Here is a 19,860-nt window from a genome sequence, read left to right on the forward strand (position 1 = left end):
ATTCTGATTGTAGGCACATCAGACAGGCCCCCTCACTGTCCATCTTCAAATCCTCCCTAAAAACATATTTTTATTCTTTGGCTTTCGACACTGGCTGAGGCATTGCTCCTGTTTTTAGTGCTTTTAATGTCTTTTAATTTTTAGTGTGTTTTTTATAGTCCTTCGTTTTACGGTTTTTAATGGTTTTTAATTGTTTGTAATAGCTTTTTGTTCATGATTTCTCATGTACAGCACTTTGTGGCAACTGTAGTTGTTTAAAGTGCTTTATAAATAAAGTTATTATTATTATTATTATAATTGACCTCTGTAAATTGCCATTCATATGTAGGGAGTGGATGAGAAAGTGGGATAACATGGAACTAGTGTTAAATGGCTGATCAATGATCGGCGTGGACACGGTGGGCTATAATCCCTGTTTCCATGCTGGAACTCTAAACTAAACTCGACTGTCATGTAATAAAAATGAACAGCGGATGCTCATTTATACCAAAAATGCTGGAGAAACCCAGTGGATCATGGCAGGATCTCTGGAGAAAGTGGATGGGCGGCGTTTCGGGTCGGGGCCCTTCTTCAGACCTAAGTTACTCCAGCATTTTGTGTCTATCTACGGTCTATAGATGGACTGAGGATCGTGGTTCAACATTATGATTAACTGGTTATCTTTTTGTTAACGTAATTTTGGGGAAGGAAAATTACAAAACATGATTAAATGAAACTTAATTTTGTGATTGTCCTTCCCAAATCTACATTAAAAGAAAGATAACCAGTTACTAGATTACACCATTATCACCGTAGTGGTGTAATCATTACACCAAGTCCCCAGTCCATCTACATGGCAGTAGAAAGACGCAAAATGCTGGAGTAACTTGGGTTTGAAGAAGGGTCCCGACCCGTACTGTCACCTATCCTCTTTCTCCAGAGATGCTGCCTGATTCACTGAGTTGCTCCACCATTTTTGGTATCAGCAAGCATCTGCAGTTCATTTTTATTATACTGTATAACAGTAGAGTTTAGTTTAGAGTTCCAGCAAAGGGAAGTGATTGTAGAGAAAGGAAAGTGTGTGGTCTGGTCTAGTCATGTTCCTCAGCTTTAGCACAAGGGGGAAGCGCTCTTCAACACACCAGGTTGGGTATTTTTGGATTTCACATAATGTGCCTGGGGCACTACCAAGTCAATTCTGAGGAATAGCAAAGATACTGTGAACCCACCTTGTGACTCTCGGAGTTTAATTTAGTTCCGAGATACAGCGTGTAAACAGGCCCTTCAGCCCACCGAGTCCACGCCGACTAGCGATCAATCCGTACACTCGCACTATCCGACACACACTAGGGACAATTTACAATATTTACAGAAGCCAATTAACCTACAAACCTGCATGTCTTTAGAGTGTGGGAGGAAACTGGAGCACCCGGAGAAAACCCTCGCAGGTCATGGGGAGAACGTACAAACTCCGTACAGACAGCATCCGTAGTCAGGATCAAACTTGGGTCTCAGGCCACTGTGAGGCAGCAACACTGCCACTGTGCCACCCTTTCCTTGGTTCCAAAGCCAAGTGTTGTCCAGGAAAGCAGTCATTTTAGTAAACCCCAGTTTGAGTTGCAGTTTGCTCTCTGAACTTACAGTTTAAAAATAGATCTGATCGAGTAAATGATTCAGATGGATCAGTTAAGAACATCACAAGGATTAGTTAAACCTGAGTTTGTGCAGGTTAACACATTGTATCCATACACAGCGTGATCTGGGCGGCCCGGTGGCGCAGCGGTAGACTTACTGCCTTACAGCGCCAGAAACCCGGGTTCGATCCCAAATATGGGTGCTGTCCGTACGGAGTTTGTACGTTCTCCCTGTGACCGCGTGGGTTTTCTCCAAGATCTTTGGTTTCCTCCCACACTCCAAAGACGTACAGGTTTGTAGGTTAATTGGCCTGGTATAAATGTAAAATTGTCCCTAGCGTGTGTAGGGTAGTGTTAATGTGCGGGTGATCGCTGGTCGGCGAGGACTCGGTGGGCCGAAGGGCCTGTTTACGCGCTGTGTCTCTAAACTAAGTTAATTAACCTTGAGTTAGTGCGGGTTAACAAATTGCATCTGTACACTGAGTGATCAGAAAAGAAATCCCTTAAATGGGAACAAGCTGGGGACGATGGATCAATAATGCAGGACATGCCTGTATATGGTCATCTCTATTGTTAGCCTGTTCCCCAGTGCCTGCCTGGGATACATTGACAACACTGCTTTACCCAGAACAATAGGACATGCATCTTCTCACAGACTTGGACATAGTTTGGCATCAGATTCTTTGCATGCCATTCGGATTACAGACACGCTCATGAGAAGGTGCAGGAGAAAGCTTCCCCCCCCCCCCCCCCTCCCCCCCGGGGCCAAAACACTCTGGGAACAGGAGGTGTGTTATCTTGGCGTTGGCTTCTCATCCTCATTGTGTGCCGAGATGCGGTGGAAAACTTTCGTGTTGCCTGCTATCCAAGCGGCCTGTCGGGGGAAGACACCGAGAGAGGGGGGAACCGAGGGGCAAGGGGTGGCAGGAGAGTGAACCGGGGTCTTGCCTTCCTTCCGCACCCGCAAGGTCAGCTGTGGGAGGGACCCCCGGGACACTAAGGAGAACAGGAGTGTTTGACGGCACTGGGCCTGTACTCGCTGGAGTTTAGAAGAATGAGAGGAAACCTCATTGAAACTTACCCAATAGTGAAAGGCTTGGATAGAGTGGATGTGGAGAGGATGTTTCCACTAGTGGGGGAGTCTAGGAACAGAGGTCACAGCCTCAGAATAAAAGGACGTTCCTTTAGGAAGGAGAAGAGAAGGAATTTCTTTAGTCAGAGGGTGGTGAATCTGTGAAATTCTTTGCCACAGGCTGTGGAGGTCAAGTCAAAGTCAGTGGATATTTTGAAGGCAGAGATGGATAGATTCTTGATTAGTACGGGTATCAGGGGTTATGTGGAGAAGGCAGGAAAATGGGGTTAGGTGAGATAGATCAGCCATGATTGAATGGTGTAGAATTCATGGGCCGAACGGCCTGATTCTGCTCCTATCACTTAAGAGTTTATGACAGATGAGGAGAGGGAGGTTGCTTTGTTGAACAACGGAGACGCGAAGACTCGTCGGACCGCTGGACCAGGGGGGAGCCGCTGGAGACGTCGGCCTCGAGGAGCAGGGGGCCGGCAGGAAGGTAATGCCTCCAGTGCCTTCAAGGTCGGCTGCAGGAGGTGCCCCCGGGACACGGAGACAGCCGGGCCAGGAGAGGAGAGGGACGTCGGTTGGCGGGAACTGCTCCAGTACATCGAGCGCGCGTGCCGACCGGACTTTGGACGCTGAATAATGGCGCCAAAAATGGCTGCGCCCGCAGGTGTAAAATATGCAAAAGGAATTTCACTGGGCAATTGCAAATGTGACATATAAACCATTAAACCACTGAACCATTGAACAAGGCGATGGCTGGAGGCCCTACAGAAGCCTGGGGCTCGCCTGGATTGGGCTACACTCCAAAAGACCTAGAGCGCAGACTGGACTTTGAAAATGGTGCCAAAATCTGGGGATTTTTGCATGCCGTCTCAGTGGGCTATCTCCGTACACTTTGCTAATCGGGGATTGTGCCTAGGTATGGCTATACTTCACTGAAATGCAGAAACAGAATTTCTCTGTGCATTGCACATGTGACAAAAAGCACTATTGACCATTGAGCATACTGCCAAAGTACTACGGGTGCTGTCTGTAAGGAGTTTGCACGTTCTTCCCGTGAACTGCGTGGGCTTTCTCCGGGTGCTCCTGTTTCCCCCCACACTCCAAAGACGTGCAGGTTTGTAGGTTAATTGGCTTTGGTAAAAAGTGTGAATTGTCCCTAGTGTGCAGGATAGTGCTGGTGTACGGGAATCACTGATCGGCACTCGATGGGCCGAAGAGTCTGTTCCAAGCTGAATCTCTAAAGGCTAACGTTGCCAAACCAAGCTGTGATGCATCCCCATAGGATGATTTCTATGGTGCATCTGCAGAAATTAGTAAACCTTGTGACACATTTCCTTCGTCTTATGAGGAAGTAGAGGCATTGATGGACTTTCCTGGCCATAGTGGTCAATATAACTGGACCAGGATAAATTGTGAGAGTCATAGAGTCATACAGCCTTCGGCCCAACCTGTCCACACCCACCAACATGTCCCATCTACACTGGTCCCATCTCCCTGCATTTGGCCCCTATCCCTTTAAACCTACCCTATCCCTTTAAACCTACCCTATCCATGTTTCTTCAGCATTGTGATAACTCCCTGCCTCAACTACCTCCTCCGGCAACTCTTTCCAAACACCCACCACCTTTTGTGTGAAAAAGGTTACCCTTCAGGTTCCTATTAAATCTTTCCCCCCTTCACCTTAAAACCATGTCCTTTTAGTTTTAGAGATACAGCGCGGAAACAGGCCCTTCCACCCACCGGGTCCGTGCCGACCCGCGATCCCCGCACATTAACACTATCCTACACCCACTAGGGACGATTTTTACATTTACTAAGCCAATTAACCTACAAACCTGTACGTCTTTGGAGTGTGGGAGGAAACTGAAGATCTCAGAGAAAACGCACGCAGGTCACGGGGAGAACGTAGTTGGGATCGAACCTGGATCTCCATTCGCTGTAAAGCAGCAACTCTACCGCTGCGCCCTAAAGCCTCTGCATCTTAATTCTCCTACTCTGGGCAAAAGACTCATTTACCCGATCTATTCCGCTCATGATTTTGTAAACCTCTATCCTCCTCATCCTGCGCTCCAAGGAATAATGTCCTCGCCTGCCCAACCTTTCGCTATAGCTCAGGCCCTCGAGACCTGGCAACATCCTCGTAAATCTTCTCTACACCATTTCCAGCTGACAACATCTTTCCTATGACATGGTGCCCAAAACTGAACACAATCCTTACCAAGTTGTGGCCTCACCAATGTCTTATATAACGACAGCGTGACATCCGGACATCTATACTCAATTATTGCTATTATTTATGCCTAGGAACTTGGATCTCCCAACCATCAATACTGTTGATGCTACAACGGGTGTGAACTACATCAACATTCTGAAGTCGATCACCAGCTCCGTTGCTCAGCTGACAGAGAGGAAGAGGTTTATGTCTTCACACCACATTACTAAGTTCTCTATCTCCTTCAATACACACAAAATGCTGGAGCAACTCAGCGGGTCAGGCAGCATCTCTGGAGAACATGGATAGGAGACATTTCCAGTCGAGATACAGTGCGGAAACAGGCCCTTCGTCCCACCGAGTCTGTGCCGACCAGCGATCCCCGCACACTAACACTGTCCTACTCACAATAGGGCCAATTTATGATTATACTGAAACTGATTTAACTGCAAATCTTCACGTCTTTGGGAGTGGGAGGAAACCGGGACACCCGGAGAAAACCTACGCGATCACCGGGTGAACGTACAAACTCCATACAGACAGCACCCGTAGTCAGGATGTAACCCGTGTCTCTGGCGCAGTGAGGCAGCAACTCTACCGCTGTGCTTCCGAAGCGGAGAACATGGATAGGTGGCATTCTGGGTCGGGACCGTTCCTCGGACTGATTCCTGCATCTGCGGTTCCGAAGTCGATGGAGCCCACGGCTGGGGCCTGGATCGGCGTCCGGAGAAAACCCTGCGGCGATAGTGGAGAGGTCGGCGTGGTGGTCAATGATGGCACCGACTGACGGACGAGGATGGACCACGTGGAAGTGAGGACGCCGCTGCCGGGGAGAGGAGCAACGGAGGAGCCGCCTTGGGGGGGGGAAGAACAACGGGTACTTTTTAACTTTGTCAGTGCCCTTTATGGGCGACTATTGGCATACCTTGTGTATGGGAGCAAAGAATTTCTCTATGACTTGTCACATGTGACAATAAAGTGTTCATTCATTCATTGTCTCCATGGTATGATTTGCCTGGATAACAGATTTCCGTTGCGTTTCAGTACACGTGTTAATAACAAACCAAACCGATAGCAAGTGGGCAGCCTGCAGACCTTGACACCATTCCCATCAGATAACATCATGTATACATTCATAAGTAAACAGAGAGCATGACTAGAGGCAGAATAATCAGTAACCAGACACAGGTTTCAGTTGATTGGGAAAAGAATCCGATCTGAACAGGGGAAGCGTTGGTCTATTCTGCATCAGGCGGGTGTTATCTGAATCCACTGCCATGCTGTGTAGAGGCGGAGGGTCCAACAGCCGCTTGCAGATCAGAAATTGATTAAAAAACAGAGGGAAATGGAACAGTGATACATGTGGGCGGCACGGTGGCGCAGCAGTAGAGTTGCTGCCTCACAGCGCAAGAGACCCGGGTTCGATCCTGACTACGGGTCCTGATTGTACAGAGTTTGTACGTTCTCCCCGCGAACAAGTGGGTTTTCTATGGGTGCTCCGGTTTCCTCCCACACTCCAAGGACATGCAGGTTTGTAGGTTAATTAGCTTCTTGGAAATTGGGAATCGTCCCTAGTGTGTCGGATAGTGCTAGTGTGTGGGGTGTTCTCTGATCAGTGCGGACTCAGTGGGCTGAAGGACCTGTTTCCACACTGTATCTCGAGCGTCTACATGGAAGGAATGCTACCAATTAATAACGCCGACTTGACCTGATCATCTGCCTTCTGTTATTTTATGCTTATGTTTCCGCAAGTGTTATCAGTTGTTACAAACAGGAAGGAGAGAAAGTGCAGGAGGTCACGGTGATGAACCGTCCAGATATACAACCAACCAGTAGACAACCTTGGAATCAAGAACCAGAGGTCATAGGTTTAAGGTGAGGGGGGAAAGATTTAAATGGAACCCGAGGGCTAACTTTTTTCACACAAAGAATGGCGGGTGTTTGGAACGAGCTGCCAGAGGAGGTAGTTGAGGCAGGTACTATTGCAACGTTTAAGAAACATTTGGACAGGTACATGGCTGGGATAGGTGTAGAGGGATATAGGCCACATGCAGGCAGGTGGGACTAGTGTAGATGGAGCATGTTGGTTGGAGTGCGCATGTTGGGCCGAAGGGTCTGTTTCCACACTGTGTGACTCTGAGCTTCTATAACGTCCCAAAGCATTCCAGTCTTCAAGTTCCCAAACTTCACCACGAGTGCTTCCATAGCCTCATCCCACCTCCAGTCACTTTCAGTCTCTCCCGAAGTTGCCAAAGGCCTTGGTGTGGAACCTTCCCTTTGCTCCAGCACTGGTGGTTGTTATCTATATCACTCTCTGGAGTTTGATTCAACCCCATTAATGATATCAAGCCTACAGTCTGCAAACCTTTTCTTAGGCCCAACCTCGGTCATGGCTGACCATGGGTGTTTCCAGGGTTGGAGGACGCCCGTGTGTGACTTTGTTTAACGTGGGAAGACTGGTGCACAGACAGCCACCCCACAGTCCTTGACAGATCCGAGTCAGGATCCAGTGGCATGGAGTCCAAGACGACCGGAGACCCTTTTCTGCTGCAGCCTTCATCCGCCTTCCCAGCCGTTGTGACGCTCCACTAAGGTCAGCCATCGTCCTCCACCTGTTCCACCGTTGAGGTCCTGGTTGTATTGCTCTTTGTCAGAGACCTCCCCCTCTACCTTACCGCCATGGGTGGCCCTACCAGGTGCATAGCTCCAGATGGCATCGCTCTCAGGATCTCAGGTCCACACAAGCTTCTCCACCACGACAAGGTGACAATCCACGGAGATATGTCGACACAAAAAGCTGGAGTTACTCAGCCAATGCCTCCAAGTCTATGTAGATCAGAGCCCATTTGGAGTTTAATAATCTGAAGACTGAAGGAAAGAACCTGTTCCTGAACCTGAACTAAACATAAGATACTTTTCTTGGGTGTTATCCGAGTAAATGTTAGCAATTGCATCCTTTGGCCCTTCAAGTCCACTCCGCCATTCAATCATGGCTGATCTATCTCTCCTTCCTAACCCCATTTTCCTGCCTTCTCTCCATAACCTCTGACACCCGTACTAATCAAGAATCTATCTATCTGCCTTAAAAATATCTATTGAATTTGCCTCCACAGCCTTCTGTGGCAAAGAATTCCACAGATTCACCACCCTCTGACTAAAGAAATCTCTCCTCATCTCCTTCCTAAAAGATCATCCTTTAATTCTGAGGCTATGACCTCTGGCCCTAGACTCTCCCATTAGTGGAAACATCCTCTCCACATCCACTCTATCCGAGCCTTACACTATTCTGTACGTTTCAATGAGGTGTCCCTTCATTCTTCTAAACTCCAGCGAGTACAGGCCCAGTGCCGACAAACGCTCATCATAGGTTAACCTGCTCATTCCTGGGATCATTCTTGTAAACCTCATCTGGATCCTCAGATATGGGGCCCAATATTGCACACAGTAAAGTCTCTGGAGTGGGACTTGATCTCACCACTGCAGGGAGGTGAGTATTGATTGAGGCCTGCTTGGCGGCCAGAACTGGCTTTCATCGATTCCTGCCTCTCGGATTACTCATCATTCAGCAGAAGAGGAAGTATTTTATTCTTACAATGTTGCTGAAATTTACCTGCCAATTAGGAAAGTCAGTTCATCTCCACATCCCTTGATCTTGTTCTGAGCGTCCAAGTGAGTCATTCCATCAGTGTTTTCTCCATCTATGTCCAAGATTATATCCCCAACACATAGCTTGGCGGAGTCTGCTTTACTCCCTGGTGTTATCTGATGAGAGAAAGTCCACATTTTTGACTTTTAGACTTTGGAGATTTAGTGTGGACAATAAGGCCCTTCGGCCCACCGAGTCTGCGCCAACCAGCGATCGCTCGGTGCACTAGCACTACCCGACACACACTAGGGACAATTTACAATTTTACCGAAGCCAATTAACCTACAAACCTGTACGTCTTTGGAGCGTGGGAGGAATCTGGAGCACCCGGAGAAAACCCACGCAGGTCACAGGGAAGACGTACAAACTCCGTACAGACAGCACCCGTAGTCAGGATCGAACCCGGGTCTCTGGCGCTGTGAGGCAGTAATTCTACCGCTGTGCCACCGTGCTGCAACTGGTGATCCCACACTTGTAAAGACCTTTGAAGTGGGTCCCTTCTTTGAGGACACCCTACTGATGGACTGAGCCACTCCTCAGATGAGATACATCAAGATCAAAAAACACATCAAAGTGTATAATAAGCAGTATTCCCTTGTGTCAAGATATCAAAGAGCATAATCGCATGAAGATGTCATTAGATGTGGATTGGAGGGAGAAATGAGCATTGTCAAAGGAGTTATTGATGGAAATGTACTCAATTTAGTTTAGTTTAGAGATACAGCATGGAAACAGGCCATTCGGCCCACCAAGTCCATGCTGGCTATCGATCACCCATTCACACTAGTTCTATGTTATCCCACTTTCTCATCCACATTAAGGGCAATTTGCAGAGGGCCAATTAACCTACAAACCCTTTGGATGGGACCACGTCTTTTTGTATTTGGGATGTGGGGAAATATCTTTGAGATGTGTGAGGAATCCGGAGCACCCAGAGGAAACCCACTAGGTCACTGGGAGAACGTGCAAACCCCACACAGACGGCACCCGAGGTCAGGATCGAACCTGGATCTCTGCTTTACTAACACTAGTTCTGCTTTCCCACATTCCCTACACATTCGGGGCAATTCGCAGAGGGGCAATTAACCTACAAACCCGCACGTCTTTGGGATGTGATCTACCCGCTGTGCCACTGCGACGCCCTAACGGCCTCAAGGATTGATGGGCTGTAATATTCAAGGCTTACATCGCCACAGTTCATCGCCTAGATCGGCGTATGCATTGCACAGCTCCGGTGTCTGAGATATACGTATACACTGTTCAAACTTAACCGAGTGATATTAGAACTAGAATTGCAAGGAAATCCATAGAAACATAGAAAATAGGTGCAGGAGTAGGCCATTCAGCCCTTCGAGCCAGCACCGCCATTCAATATGATCATCCAAAATCAGTAGTCTGTTCCTATTCCCTTCATATCCCTTGATTCCGTTAGCCCTAAGAGCTATATCTAACTCTCTCTTGAAAAGGATTCAGAAGCTCAGCAGTCAGATCTTCCAAACTTCAGTCTGAAGGAGGGTTTCGACCCGAAACGTCACCCATTCCTTCTCTCCAGAGATGCTGCCTGTCCCGCTGAGTTGCTCCAGCATTTTGTGTCTATCTTCCAAATTCAAAATGGAAAGAGTGTCCAAAAACACTTCATTGTGCAACAGAATTTCCAGACCTTTCACGTTGAAAGAATAATTCTATATTTGTGTGTTTAGATTAGTTTAGGGATACAGCAAGGAAACAGAGACTTCTGACCATTGAATCCGTGCCGACCTTCAATCACCCATTAACACAAGTTCCATTTAGAAGCAAAGATCTGTAGACGCTGGTTTAAAAGTAACTGAATGGGTCAGGCAGCATCTCAAGAGAAAAGGGATAGGATACATTTCGGGTCGGGACCCTTCTTCAGTAGTTTCATTGGCCTTGGTAAAAATTGTAAATTGTCCATAGTGTGTAGGATAGTGCTAGTGTACAGGGTGATCGCTGGTCGGCGTGGACTCGGTGGGCCGAAGGGCCTTGTTTTCCACACTGCATCTCTAATGTGTAAACACTAAACTAAGTAAAACACAGTCTGCAAGGATAGTGCTGTGGAACGCTGGGAGAGGGAATGGGCTGGGAACACAACCTGGGCTAACGATCGTTGCATTAGTTGCTGCATGCGCGGTGCCTCGGGTTAATCAAGTGCATGCAGGCCCTTCATAAATCAGGTCGAGAGCAGGATCTGGCCCAGATCTACAGCTTAGATCAGTCATCAACAACAAGGGCAAACTGGTGAAAGGCTGAGACAGGTGGCACACCCCTCCCATGGGCAACACAGGAGAGATGGGAAGGGAAGTTGGCCGCTACATCATTTGGGCTTCCCCCGTTTCCTTCCCTCTCATTCTCTCTATTCCTTGAAGACCCATTCCTTCTCTCCAGAGATGCTGCCTGTCCAGCTAAGTTACTCCAGCATTTTGTGTCTATCTTGAGTTTGTAAAAGCCTGCTTTGTAAACAGTTTGGCTGCTGCCGCAAGCATACTGTTTGGCCCACGGCCAGTGAAGTTCAAATGACAATAACAAAAAGGCAATAATGAGCAGTTGTGCAAACTCCACACAGGCAGCACCCGAGGTCAGGATCGAACCTGGGCCCGTGGTGTTTCGAGGCAGCCGTTTTACCAACCGGCAAAGCTGCCTCAAACACACCACGGGCCCAGGTTCGATCCTGACCTTGGGTGCTGTCTGTGTGGAGTTAGCACATCCCCCCCCCCCCCCCCCGTGACCTCGAGTGTTTTCTCCGGGTGCTCCGGCTTCCTCCCACATCCCAAAGAGGTGCGGGTTTGTAGGTTAATTACCCCGCGTGAATAGGGAATGAATGAGAAGGTGGGATTACATGGAACAAGAGAGAAAAAGCAATCAAAAACGAACTGCATGTTCTGGTTTATATCAAAGATAGAGACAAGTTCTGGAGTAACTCAGCGGGTCAAGCAGCATCCCTGGACAACACGGTAGGTTTAGACGTTTAGGGTCGGTACCCTTCTTCAGTGATTGTTGGGGGTGGGAAGGGGGTGGCAACTGGAAGCAGGAAAAGGCCAGGACGTTAGACTTTAGACTGGAAACATCCAAACCTATCCATTTTCTCCAGAGATGCCGCCAGACCCGCTGAGTTACTTCAGCACTTTGTGTCCCTCTTTAGTGTGAAATGGTGATCGATGGTCGGTCTGAAGGGCTTGTTTCCATGCTGTGCCTCTAAACTAACAACACTGCTTTCTGTACAGCTATTGAAAGGCAGGCTTGGCAAACAGAGGAGGGAGTAGCAATTAGGTTGAGATAAGAGGACCTTACAAGGGCAAGTAAAGTGGGTGGCACGGTGGCGCAGCAGTAGAGTTGTTGCCTCACAGCACCAGAGCCCCGGGTTCGATCCTGACTACGGGTGCTGCCTGTATGGAGTTTGTATGTTCGCCCCAAAACCCACATGGGTTTTCTCCGAGATCCCGGGTTTCCTCCCACACGCCAAAGACGTACAGGTTTGTAGGTTAATTGGCTTGATATAAATGTAAAATTAGAAACATAAAAACATCGAAAATAGGTGCAGGAGTAGGCCATTCAGCCCTTCAAGCCAGCGCCGCCATTCAATATGATCATGGCTGATCATCCCAAGTCAGTACCCCGTTCCTGCTTTCGCCCCATATCCCTTGATTCCGTTAGCCCCAAGAGCTAAATTGTCCCTAGTGTGTGTAGCGTAGTATTAGTGTGCGGGGATCGCTGGTCGGTGTGGACTCGGTGGGCAGAAGGGCCGGTTTCTGCGCTGTATCTCTAAACTAAACTAAAGGAAAATTAAAGAGTGGTTCTGTAACACCAGTAGCAATACCATGCTCAGAAGCAAATCTCAATCCTGCCACAATTGATAGTCCGCAAACAGATAACAAGTACTGTTCAAACTGCTGGCTTTATGGGCAGTGTTACTCAGAGTGAAAGAAGGAGGAAAATTTATTGCAAGCCATCGGTGGTGTTCTATTTTGGATTGAAGGAATGCGCACTTGGATTCCTGGCACAATAACGGGAGGCTTGGATCAAGCAGAAATTCCTCTGGAGAATTATGGAGACTTAAAAACTTGGCCATGAATGTTCTGCTGTGGGATCTAGTCATAGAGACATAGAGTGATACTGTGTGGAAACAGGCCCTTCGGCCCTTCTTGCCCATACCGGCCAATATGTCCCTGCTACACTAGTGCCACCTGCCGGCGTTTAGTCCATATCCCTCCTAACCCGTCCTATCCATGTACCGACTAACTGTTTCTTAAACGTTGCGATAGTCTCTGCCTCAACTCTCTCCTCTGGCAGCTCGTTCCATTCATAGAGTAGGCCATTCGGCCCTTCGAGCCTGCACCGCCATTCAATATGATCATGGCTGATCATCCAACTCAGTATCCCGTTCCTGCCTTCTCTCCATACCCCCTGATCCACTTAGCTACAAGGGCCACATCTAATTCCCTCTTAAATATAGCCAATGAACTGGCCTCAACTACCTTCTGTGGCAGAGGACCCACCATCCCTTGTGTGAAAAGGTTACCCCTCAGATTCCTATTAAATCTCTCCCCCTTCACCGTAAACCTATGTCCCCTGGTCTTCGATTCACCTACTCTGGGCAAGAGACTCTGTGCATCTACCCGATCTATTCCTCTCAGGAACTTGTGTAAATGGGTGATTGAAGCTCAGACCCTCTAGCCCTGGCAACATCCTTGAAAATCTTCTCTGTACTCTTTCCAGCTTGACAACATCTTTCCTTTAACATTGTGCCCAGTCAACCCATCCAGCTCCGAACCGTAGGGAATTATAATACAGTCTCGGGTAAGAGGGAACTGAGTGGAGCCAAACTCGTGAGCTTTTATAGTGCGTAACATGGTCCCAATTCATACATGGATTAGTCATTCTTGGCCAAGCTTTTGGACTAAAGAAGGGTCTCGACCTAAAAACATCACCCATTCCTTCTCTCCAGAGATGCTGCCTGTCCTGCTGAATTACTCCAGCATTTTGTATCTATCTTCGATTTAAACCAGCATCTGCAGTTCCTACACATTACCTTGGCACACACTAGGTCTTGGCCAAGTTCCATATTCAAAGATATCTGTAAGACTGTGGTCAGAGTCTTCCTTATTTACTGATGTTCCTCAATATTTCAGAGCGGTTTCTATTACGTTTGACTTTTCCCAGTGTTACATTCTCCCACATCACTAGCTCACCATCTTATTGCATGAGAAGGCACAGCAACATACTAATATATACTGTGTAGGGGGAACTGCAGATGCTGCTCTACACCGGATAGACAAAAAAAAAGCTGGAGGAACTCAGGCAGCGTCTCTGGTGAAAACGAATGGGTGATGTTTTGGATCGAGACCTTCTTCAGACTGAGAGTCAGGGGAAAGGTAAATGAGTGATATAGATGGTGATATAGAACTAATGAATGAGAGATATGCAAAAAGTAACGATGAAAAAGGGAACAGGCCATTGTTAGCTGTGTGCTGGGTGAAAATGAGTTACAGACAATGAGACTCAACAAGACGACTTTGAAGCTGGTGCAACTTGGGTGGGGGAGGGATGGAGAGAGGAGGGGGATGAAAGGGTTACTTGAAGTTAGAGAAATCAATATTCATACCACTGTGTTGTAAGCTACCCAGGCGAAATATAAGATGCAATACCAATGAGTCATAGTCACAGAGTCTTGCAGCATGCGAGCAAGCCCCTCGACCCAGCTTGACTCACATCGGCCAACATTTCCCATCTCCACTAGTTCCACCTGCCTGCGTTTGGCCTGTATTCATCTAAACTTGTCCCACCTATGTTCCTGTCTAAATGATTCTTAAACTTTACAATAGTCCCTGCCACAACTACCTCCTCCAGCATCTTGTTCCATACACCCCCCTCACTTTGTATGAAAAATTTACCCCTCAAGTTCCTTTTAAATCTTTCCATCACCCCGCCACCGCCCACCTTAAGCCTATGCCCTCTGATCCTCGATTCCCCTACTCTAGGCAAGAGACTGTGCATCTACCCGATCTATTCCTCTCATGACGGTTGGCAGCGATGGTGTGTCACACCTTCATATGTTCATAAGTTATAGGAGCAGAATTAGGCCATTCGGCCCATCATGTCTACTCCGCCATTCAATCATGGCTGATCTATCTATCTTTCCCTCTAATCCCTATTCTCCTGCCTTCTCCCCAGAACCCCTGACAACCGCACTAATCAAGAATCTATCTATCAATCTCCGCCTTAAAGATGTCCATTGACTTGGCCTCCACAGCCATCTGAGGCAACTAATTTCTCAGATTTACCATCTTATGACTAAAAAAATTCCTCCTCATCTCCTTCCTAAAGGTACGTCCTTTAATTCTGAGGCTATGACCTCTGGTCCTAGACTCTCCCACCAGTGGAAACATCCACTCCACATCCACTCTATCCAGGCCTTTCACTATTCGGTATGTTTCAATGAGATTTCCCCCCACCCACTCATCCTTCTAAACTCGAGCGAGTACATGCCCAGTGCCGTCAAACGCTCATCATATGTTAACCACTCATTCCTGGGATCATTCTCGTAAACCTCCTCTCCAGTGCATGCATATCCTTCCTCAGATATGCGGCCCAAAATTGCTCACAATTAGGTTCCTTCGCCTTGAAGGATCTACTGCTTAGTGGAGAAGAGGGACAACTTGTTGATGGGAGATGGGGAGTGACCCAACTGGACCAGGCTATGTCCTCTATGTCCCACCCCTCCTCTCTTCCAGATATTTCTCCACCTCCCCCGCATAATCAGTCTGAGGGCTAGTCCCAACGTCAACTATCCACCTTCTCCAGTGTTGCTCCCCGACCTGCTGAGTTTATTTAGTTTAACGATACAGCGTGGGAACAGCCCCTTCGGCCCATCGAGTCCATGCCGACCAGCGATCCCCGCACTTTAATGGGCCTATCCCACGTAGGCGATTTTTCAGGCGACTGCCGGTGAATGTCAAGTCACCTGAACAACCGGCAACTGTAACGCCGACTGTCAGAGTGGAACACACACACACACACAAACACATCGCTTGCTTCACCAGCCCGTTATGCAGGCGGGGGACAGGGCAAGCGGGGGGAGCGCTGTCTGAGTGAAATTCACACGGTGCAAAGCCGATGTGAAACAGACACACACCGCGATGAACAGGAAGGTTGGCCCTGTCATTAAGAAGCTAAAAAGCACAGGGTACGGTAAGTCCTTTAAAAGAGGGGGGAAGAAGGAATGGAGACAACTTTTAAGAAGCCAGGGATACACGGCTGTGAATCTCGGCGGACATTAACATTACCGGTCAGTTATCCTTGGTTCTGAAAACTACTGCTTACATTTTTTCCCCAATGAGCCAATGAAATTCATTGGTCAGCACGGGCTACACCTACAAGAACCTCTGAGAACCTTCGACCTCCTGGCAGCCCACTAGGACCTCCTGGCGACCCACCTACGGCACGAGAATTCTCGCTACTCTCCATGGCGGCTTCATTCTAGTCGCCGCTAATTTTTCAGCATGTTGAAAGATTTGCGGCGACCATTATGAGGCCGCGACTAGTTCCCAGAATGCGGGAACTCCTCACGACCATGAAGGTGACTCCCAGCAACCACCCGCGAACATGTGGCGACCGCATAGTCTCCTGCAGTCGCCTATAAAGTCGCCTAAAGTGGGACAGGCCCATAACACACCAGTATCCCGTTCGTACGTTCTCGCCATATCCCTTGATTCAGTTCGCCCTAAGAGCTATATCTAACTCTCTCTTGAAAACACCCAGTGAATCGGCCTCCACTGCCACTGGACTTTAGAGATGCAGCACGGAAACAGGCCCTTCGGCCCACCGAATCCACACCGACCAGCCATCCCCGCACACTAACACTATCCTACACTCGCTCGGGACAATTTACACTTATACCAAGCCAATTAATCTACAAACCAGAACGTCTTCGGAGTGTGGGAGTAGACCGAAGATCTCGGAGAAAACCCACGCGGTTACGGGGAGACCGCGACTAGTTATGACCGCGACTAGTTACAAACTCGGTACAGACAGTCGGGATTGAACCCGGCACTGCACGTGCTGCAACTCTACCACTGCGCCACCGTGACGGCACTGCACGTGCTACAACTCTACCACTGCGCCACCGTGACTGCCCTTGATCCAGCACTTTTGTGGCCTTTTTTTTAAAAAACTGGTCAAATTGTACAGATGCATTGCAGATGTGACAGACTAATGGGCTGCAAGCACCGCACCGAATTATTGATCGCTTTCAGCATATTCCATGAAATGTAATCCCAATCCCTCCTTACATGCAGCATTCAACATGATTACATGACTCTGACCGACTTTCATTTTCTGGAAGTCAAATACAGCCATGTCTGGGAAACGCAGATACATTTGGTTTCCAGAATGTTTAAAACATGTGGCAGAGATTTTATTTATGCCCATAAACATTCTAACATTCTGTTCAGTTTCCAAAACCGCGTCCAAGATTCAAAAGCATTGGCAGAATCTACAAGCATCCATAACGGTCCGTGACAGAACACAGTTTCTGCAAGAACATTGTTATTCATGTGCACTTCAATTCGACAGTGGACTAGAAGCTACTGTGATACTCAAATTTCGCCCTACATCAGCGGCACAGCTGAGGCACTGCTGCCTCAGACCCGGGTTCGATCCTGACCTCGGGTGCAGTCTATGTGGATTTGCATGTTCCACCTGTGCTTAGTTGAGTTGAGTTGAGTTGAGTTGAGTTGAGTTGAGTTGAGTTGAGTTTAGAGATACAGAGTGTAAACAGGCTCTTCGGCCTACCGAGTCTCCGCCCACCAGCGATCACATGTACACTAGCACTCTCCTACACACTAGGGACAATTTACAGAAGCCAAATGACCGACAAACCTGCGTTTCGTTGGAACGTGGGAGGAAACCAGGGCACCCGGAGAAAACCCACGGGGTCACAGGGAGAGCGTACAAAGTCTGCAAAGACAGCACCAGAGGTCAGGATCGAACACGGGACTCTGACGCTGTGAGGCAGCAACTCTACCACTGCAGCTCTGTGGCACTGCACCCTAGACAGAAGTGATTACGTTAATTGTTATTGTGTTGGCCGTAGACATTGTGGGCTGAAGGGTCTGTTCCCGTACTGTACTGTTCTATGTTCTATAGGCTACAGACAGCACCCGTAGTCAGGATCGAACCGGGGTCTCTGGCGCTGTGAGGCAGCAACTATACCGCTACGCAGTAGGTACAGCTGATCTAGACAGTTCTCCCCTGCATTGTCTCGTAAAGCCATCTTCTCTTTCTCCCTCCCTAATTTCCCAATCCTCGTGCACAGACTTTCCCAAGGAGGCTGCTAACAATCTTAAAATCTGCAACGCTTGTTTGAACTTGTTCATTTATGCTCACATTTCAAAGATCCTTTGATATAGAGGGAGAGGAAAAATGTTCTGTATTTTAATATTGCTCTGCTCTTTTTCAGTTACATCACAAGACTCAAATGTACTAAAGGTAGTGGCCTCAATCACGCACAGATCATCTCAAGCTCTAAGAATGGCGAGATTGGACAAAAACGTGGCATGGTGGTGCAGCGGTAGAGTTGCTGCCTCACAGCACCTGAAACCCAGGTTCGATCCTGACTACGGGTGCTGTCTGTGTATGGAGTTTGTACGTTCTCCCCGTGACCTGCGTGGTTTTCTCCGGGTGCTCCGGTTTCCTCCCACACACGTGCGGGTTTGTAGGATATATGGTAAATTGGCCCCAGTGTGTGTCGGGTAGTGTTGGTGTATGGGGATCGCTGGGCGGCGCAGACTCGGTGGGCCGAAGGGCCTGTTTTCAGGCTGTATCTCTAAATTAAAAACAGAATTGCTGCCTGCACACCTCCACATTCAATCCCCAACTTGCTGGACAGTAGGTCTTTACTAAACCTTTGATATAATCAGAGACATACCCTGTGAAAACAGGTGACTCCCGCCCATTTAAATCTGAAGAACAAATAATAGTTAACTAACTATTATTAAATGAATAAACACTTAATTCATAAACAGGGGCTAGTGAAATCAAGGGATATGGGGAGAAGGCAGACACGGGTTATTGATTGGGGATGATCAGCCATGATCACAATGAATGGCGGTGCTGGCTCGAAGGGCCGAATGGCCTCCTCCTGCACCTATTTTCTGTTTCTATGTTTACATAGCCTTTATTTCAAGTTAATACTCGTTTAGACAAGTTAAGACAAATTAAGTTTTAACCTCAACTAAAATGAACAACATTTGATTAGTATTCTTAGTATTAGATTTTTGATTAGTACGGGTGTCAGAGTCTATGGGGAGAAGGCAGGAGAATGGGGTTAGGAGGGAGAGATAGATCAGCCATGATTGAATGGCAGAGCTGTTTGATGGGCCGAATGGCCTAATTCTGCTCCTGTCACTTGTGATCTTATGACCTTAAACTAAAATGGTCAAACTCCAAACTGACAGCACCCGAGGTCAGGACTGAACCTGGGTCACTGGTGCCGCCCTCTACAAATAACGATGGTGAATTGTGTACATCTCCCCGCTGAGCCCATGGCTGTATCACAAGGGCTGTCACGTTGGCAGGAAATTGAAAGGGCTAGGCCATTACGTCAGCCTGTGATTTCACCTCCCTCTGGGGAAAGGCCTGGCCACACTGCAAACCTTCCCCTCCCAAACCACTTATTCACGTTTTGCTCTTTGAACCTTGGCAGCGATGAAAAGTTCAGATCCAATTGACAAGAGCTGCAAACTGCAGGTAACGAACGACTGATTCATGAGTTTGAAGGGCAACAATATCGAGGGCCCTTATCCCACAGCCAAATGGAGGAAGGAAAAACCATTTACATTCCAGCTAAAGGCAGAATCAACATCAAAGCCACAATGAGCCTGGACACGTTCACTGTTCGATGACGATATGTGACCACAGTCAGTGGTTTAAGTTTTCCACTCCCTGCCAAATTGGGCTAATTCAACATAATCTTGTGTAGGAAGGAACTGCAGATGCTGGTTTAAACCGAAGGTAGACACAAAAAGCTGGAGTAACTCAGCGGGACAGGCAGCATCTCTGGAGAGAAGGGATGGGTGACGTTTCGGGTCGAGACCCTTCTTCAGACATTGTCTTTCCTGCTAAGAGTTCAGCAGGGCCTCCACTCGAAACGTCACCCATTCTTTCTCTCCAGAAATGCTGCCTGTCCCGCTGAGTTACTCCAGCTTTTTGTGCCTATCTTCATTTTAAACCAGCATCTGCAGTTCCTTCCGACACAGCAGTTTAGTTTAGCTTAGTTCAGAGATACAGCGCGGAA

At 48.0% G+C, this 19,860-nt stretch overlaps 1 protein-coding gene across 2 annotated transcripts in view; it reads right to left on the reverse strand.

The window, feature by feature from the left end:
* Window positions 1-19,860, reverse strand: part of pdlim1 (PDZ and LIM domain 1) — a 66,884-nt gene that overhangs the window by 30,475 nt on the left and 16,549 nt on the right. For both annotated transcript variants that reach the window (XR_004409994.1, XM_033012428.1), the window contains exon 2: window positions 8,517-8,668. Coding sequence is in view for 1 of the 2 variants with exons in the window: in XM_033012428.1 (XP_032868319.1) it covers window positions 8,517-8,668 (152 nt within the window). In the remaining variant the exon portion in view is untranslated. The remainder of the gene's footprint in view (window positions 1-8,516; window positions 8,669-19,860) is intronic.

The sequence above is a fragment of the Amblyraja radiata genome, chromosome 37, assembly GCF_010909765.2.
Source record: "Amblyraja radiata isolate CabotCenter1 chromosome 37, sAmbRad1.1.pri, whole genome shotgun sequence".
NCBI classification, from domain to species: Eukaryota; Metazoa; Chordata; class Chondrichthyes; order Rajiformes; family Rajidae; genus Amblyraja; species Amblyraja radiata.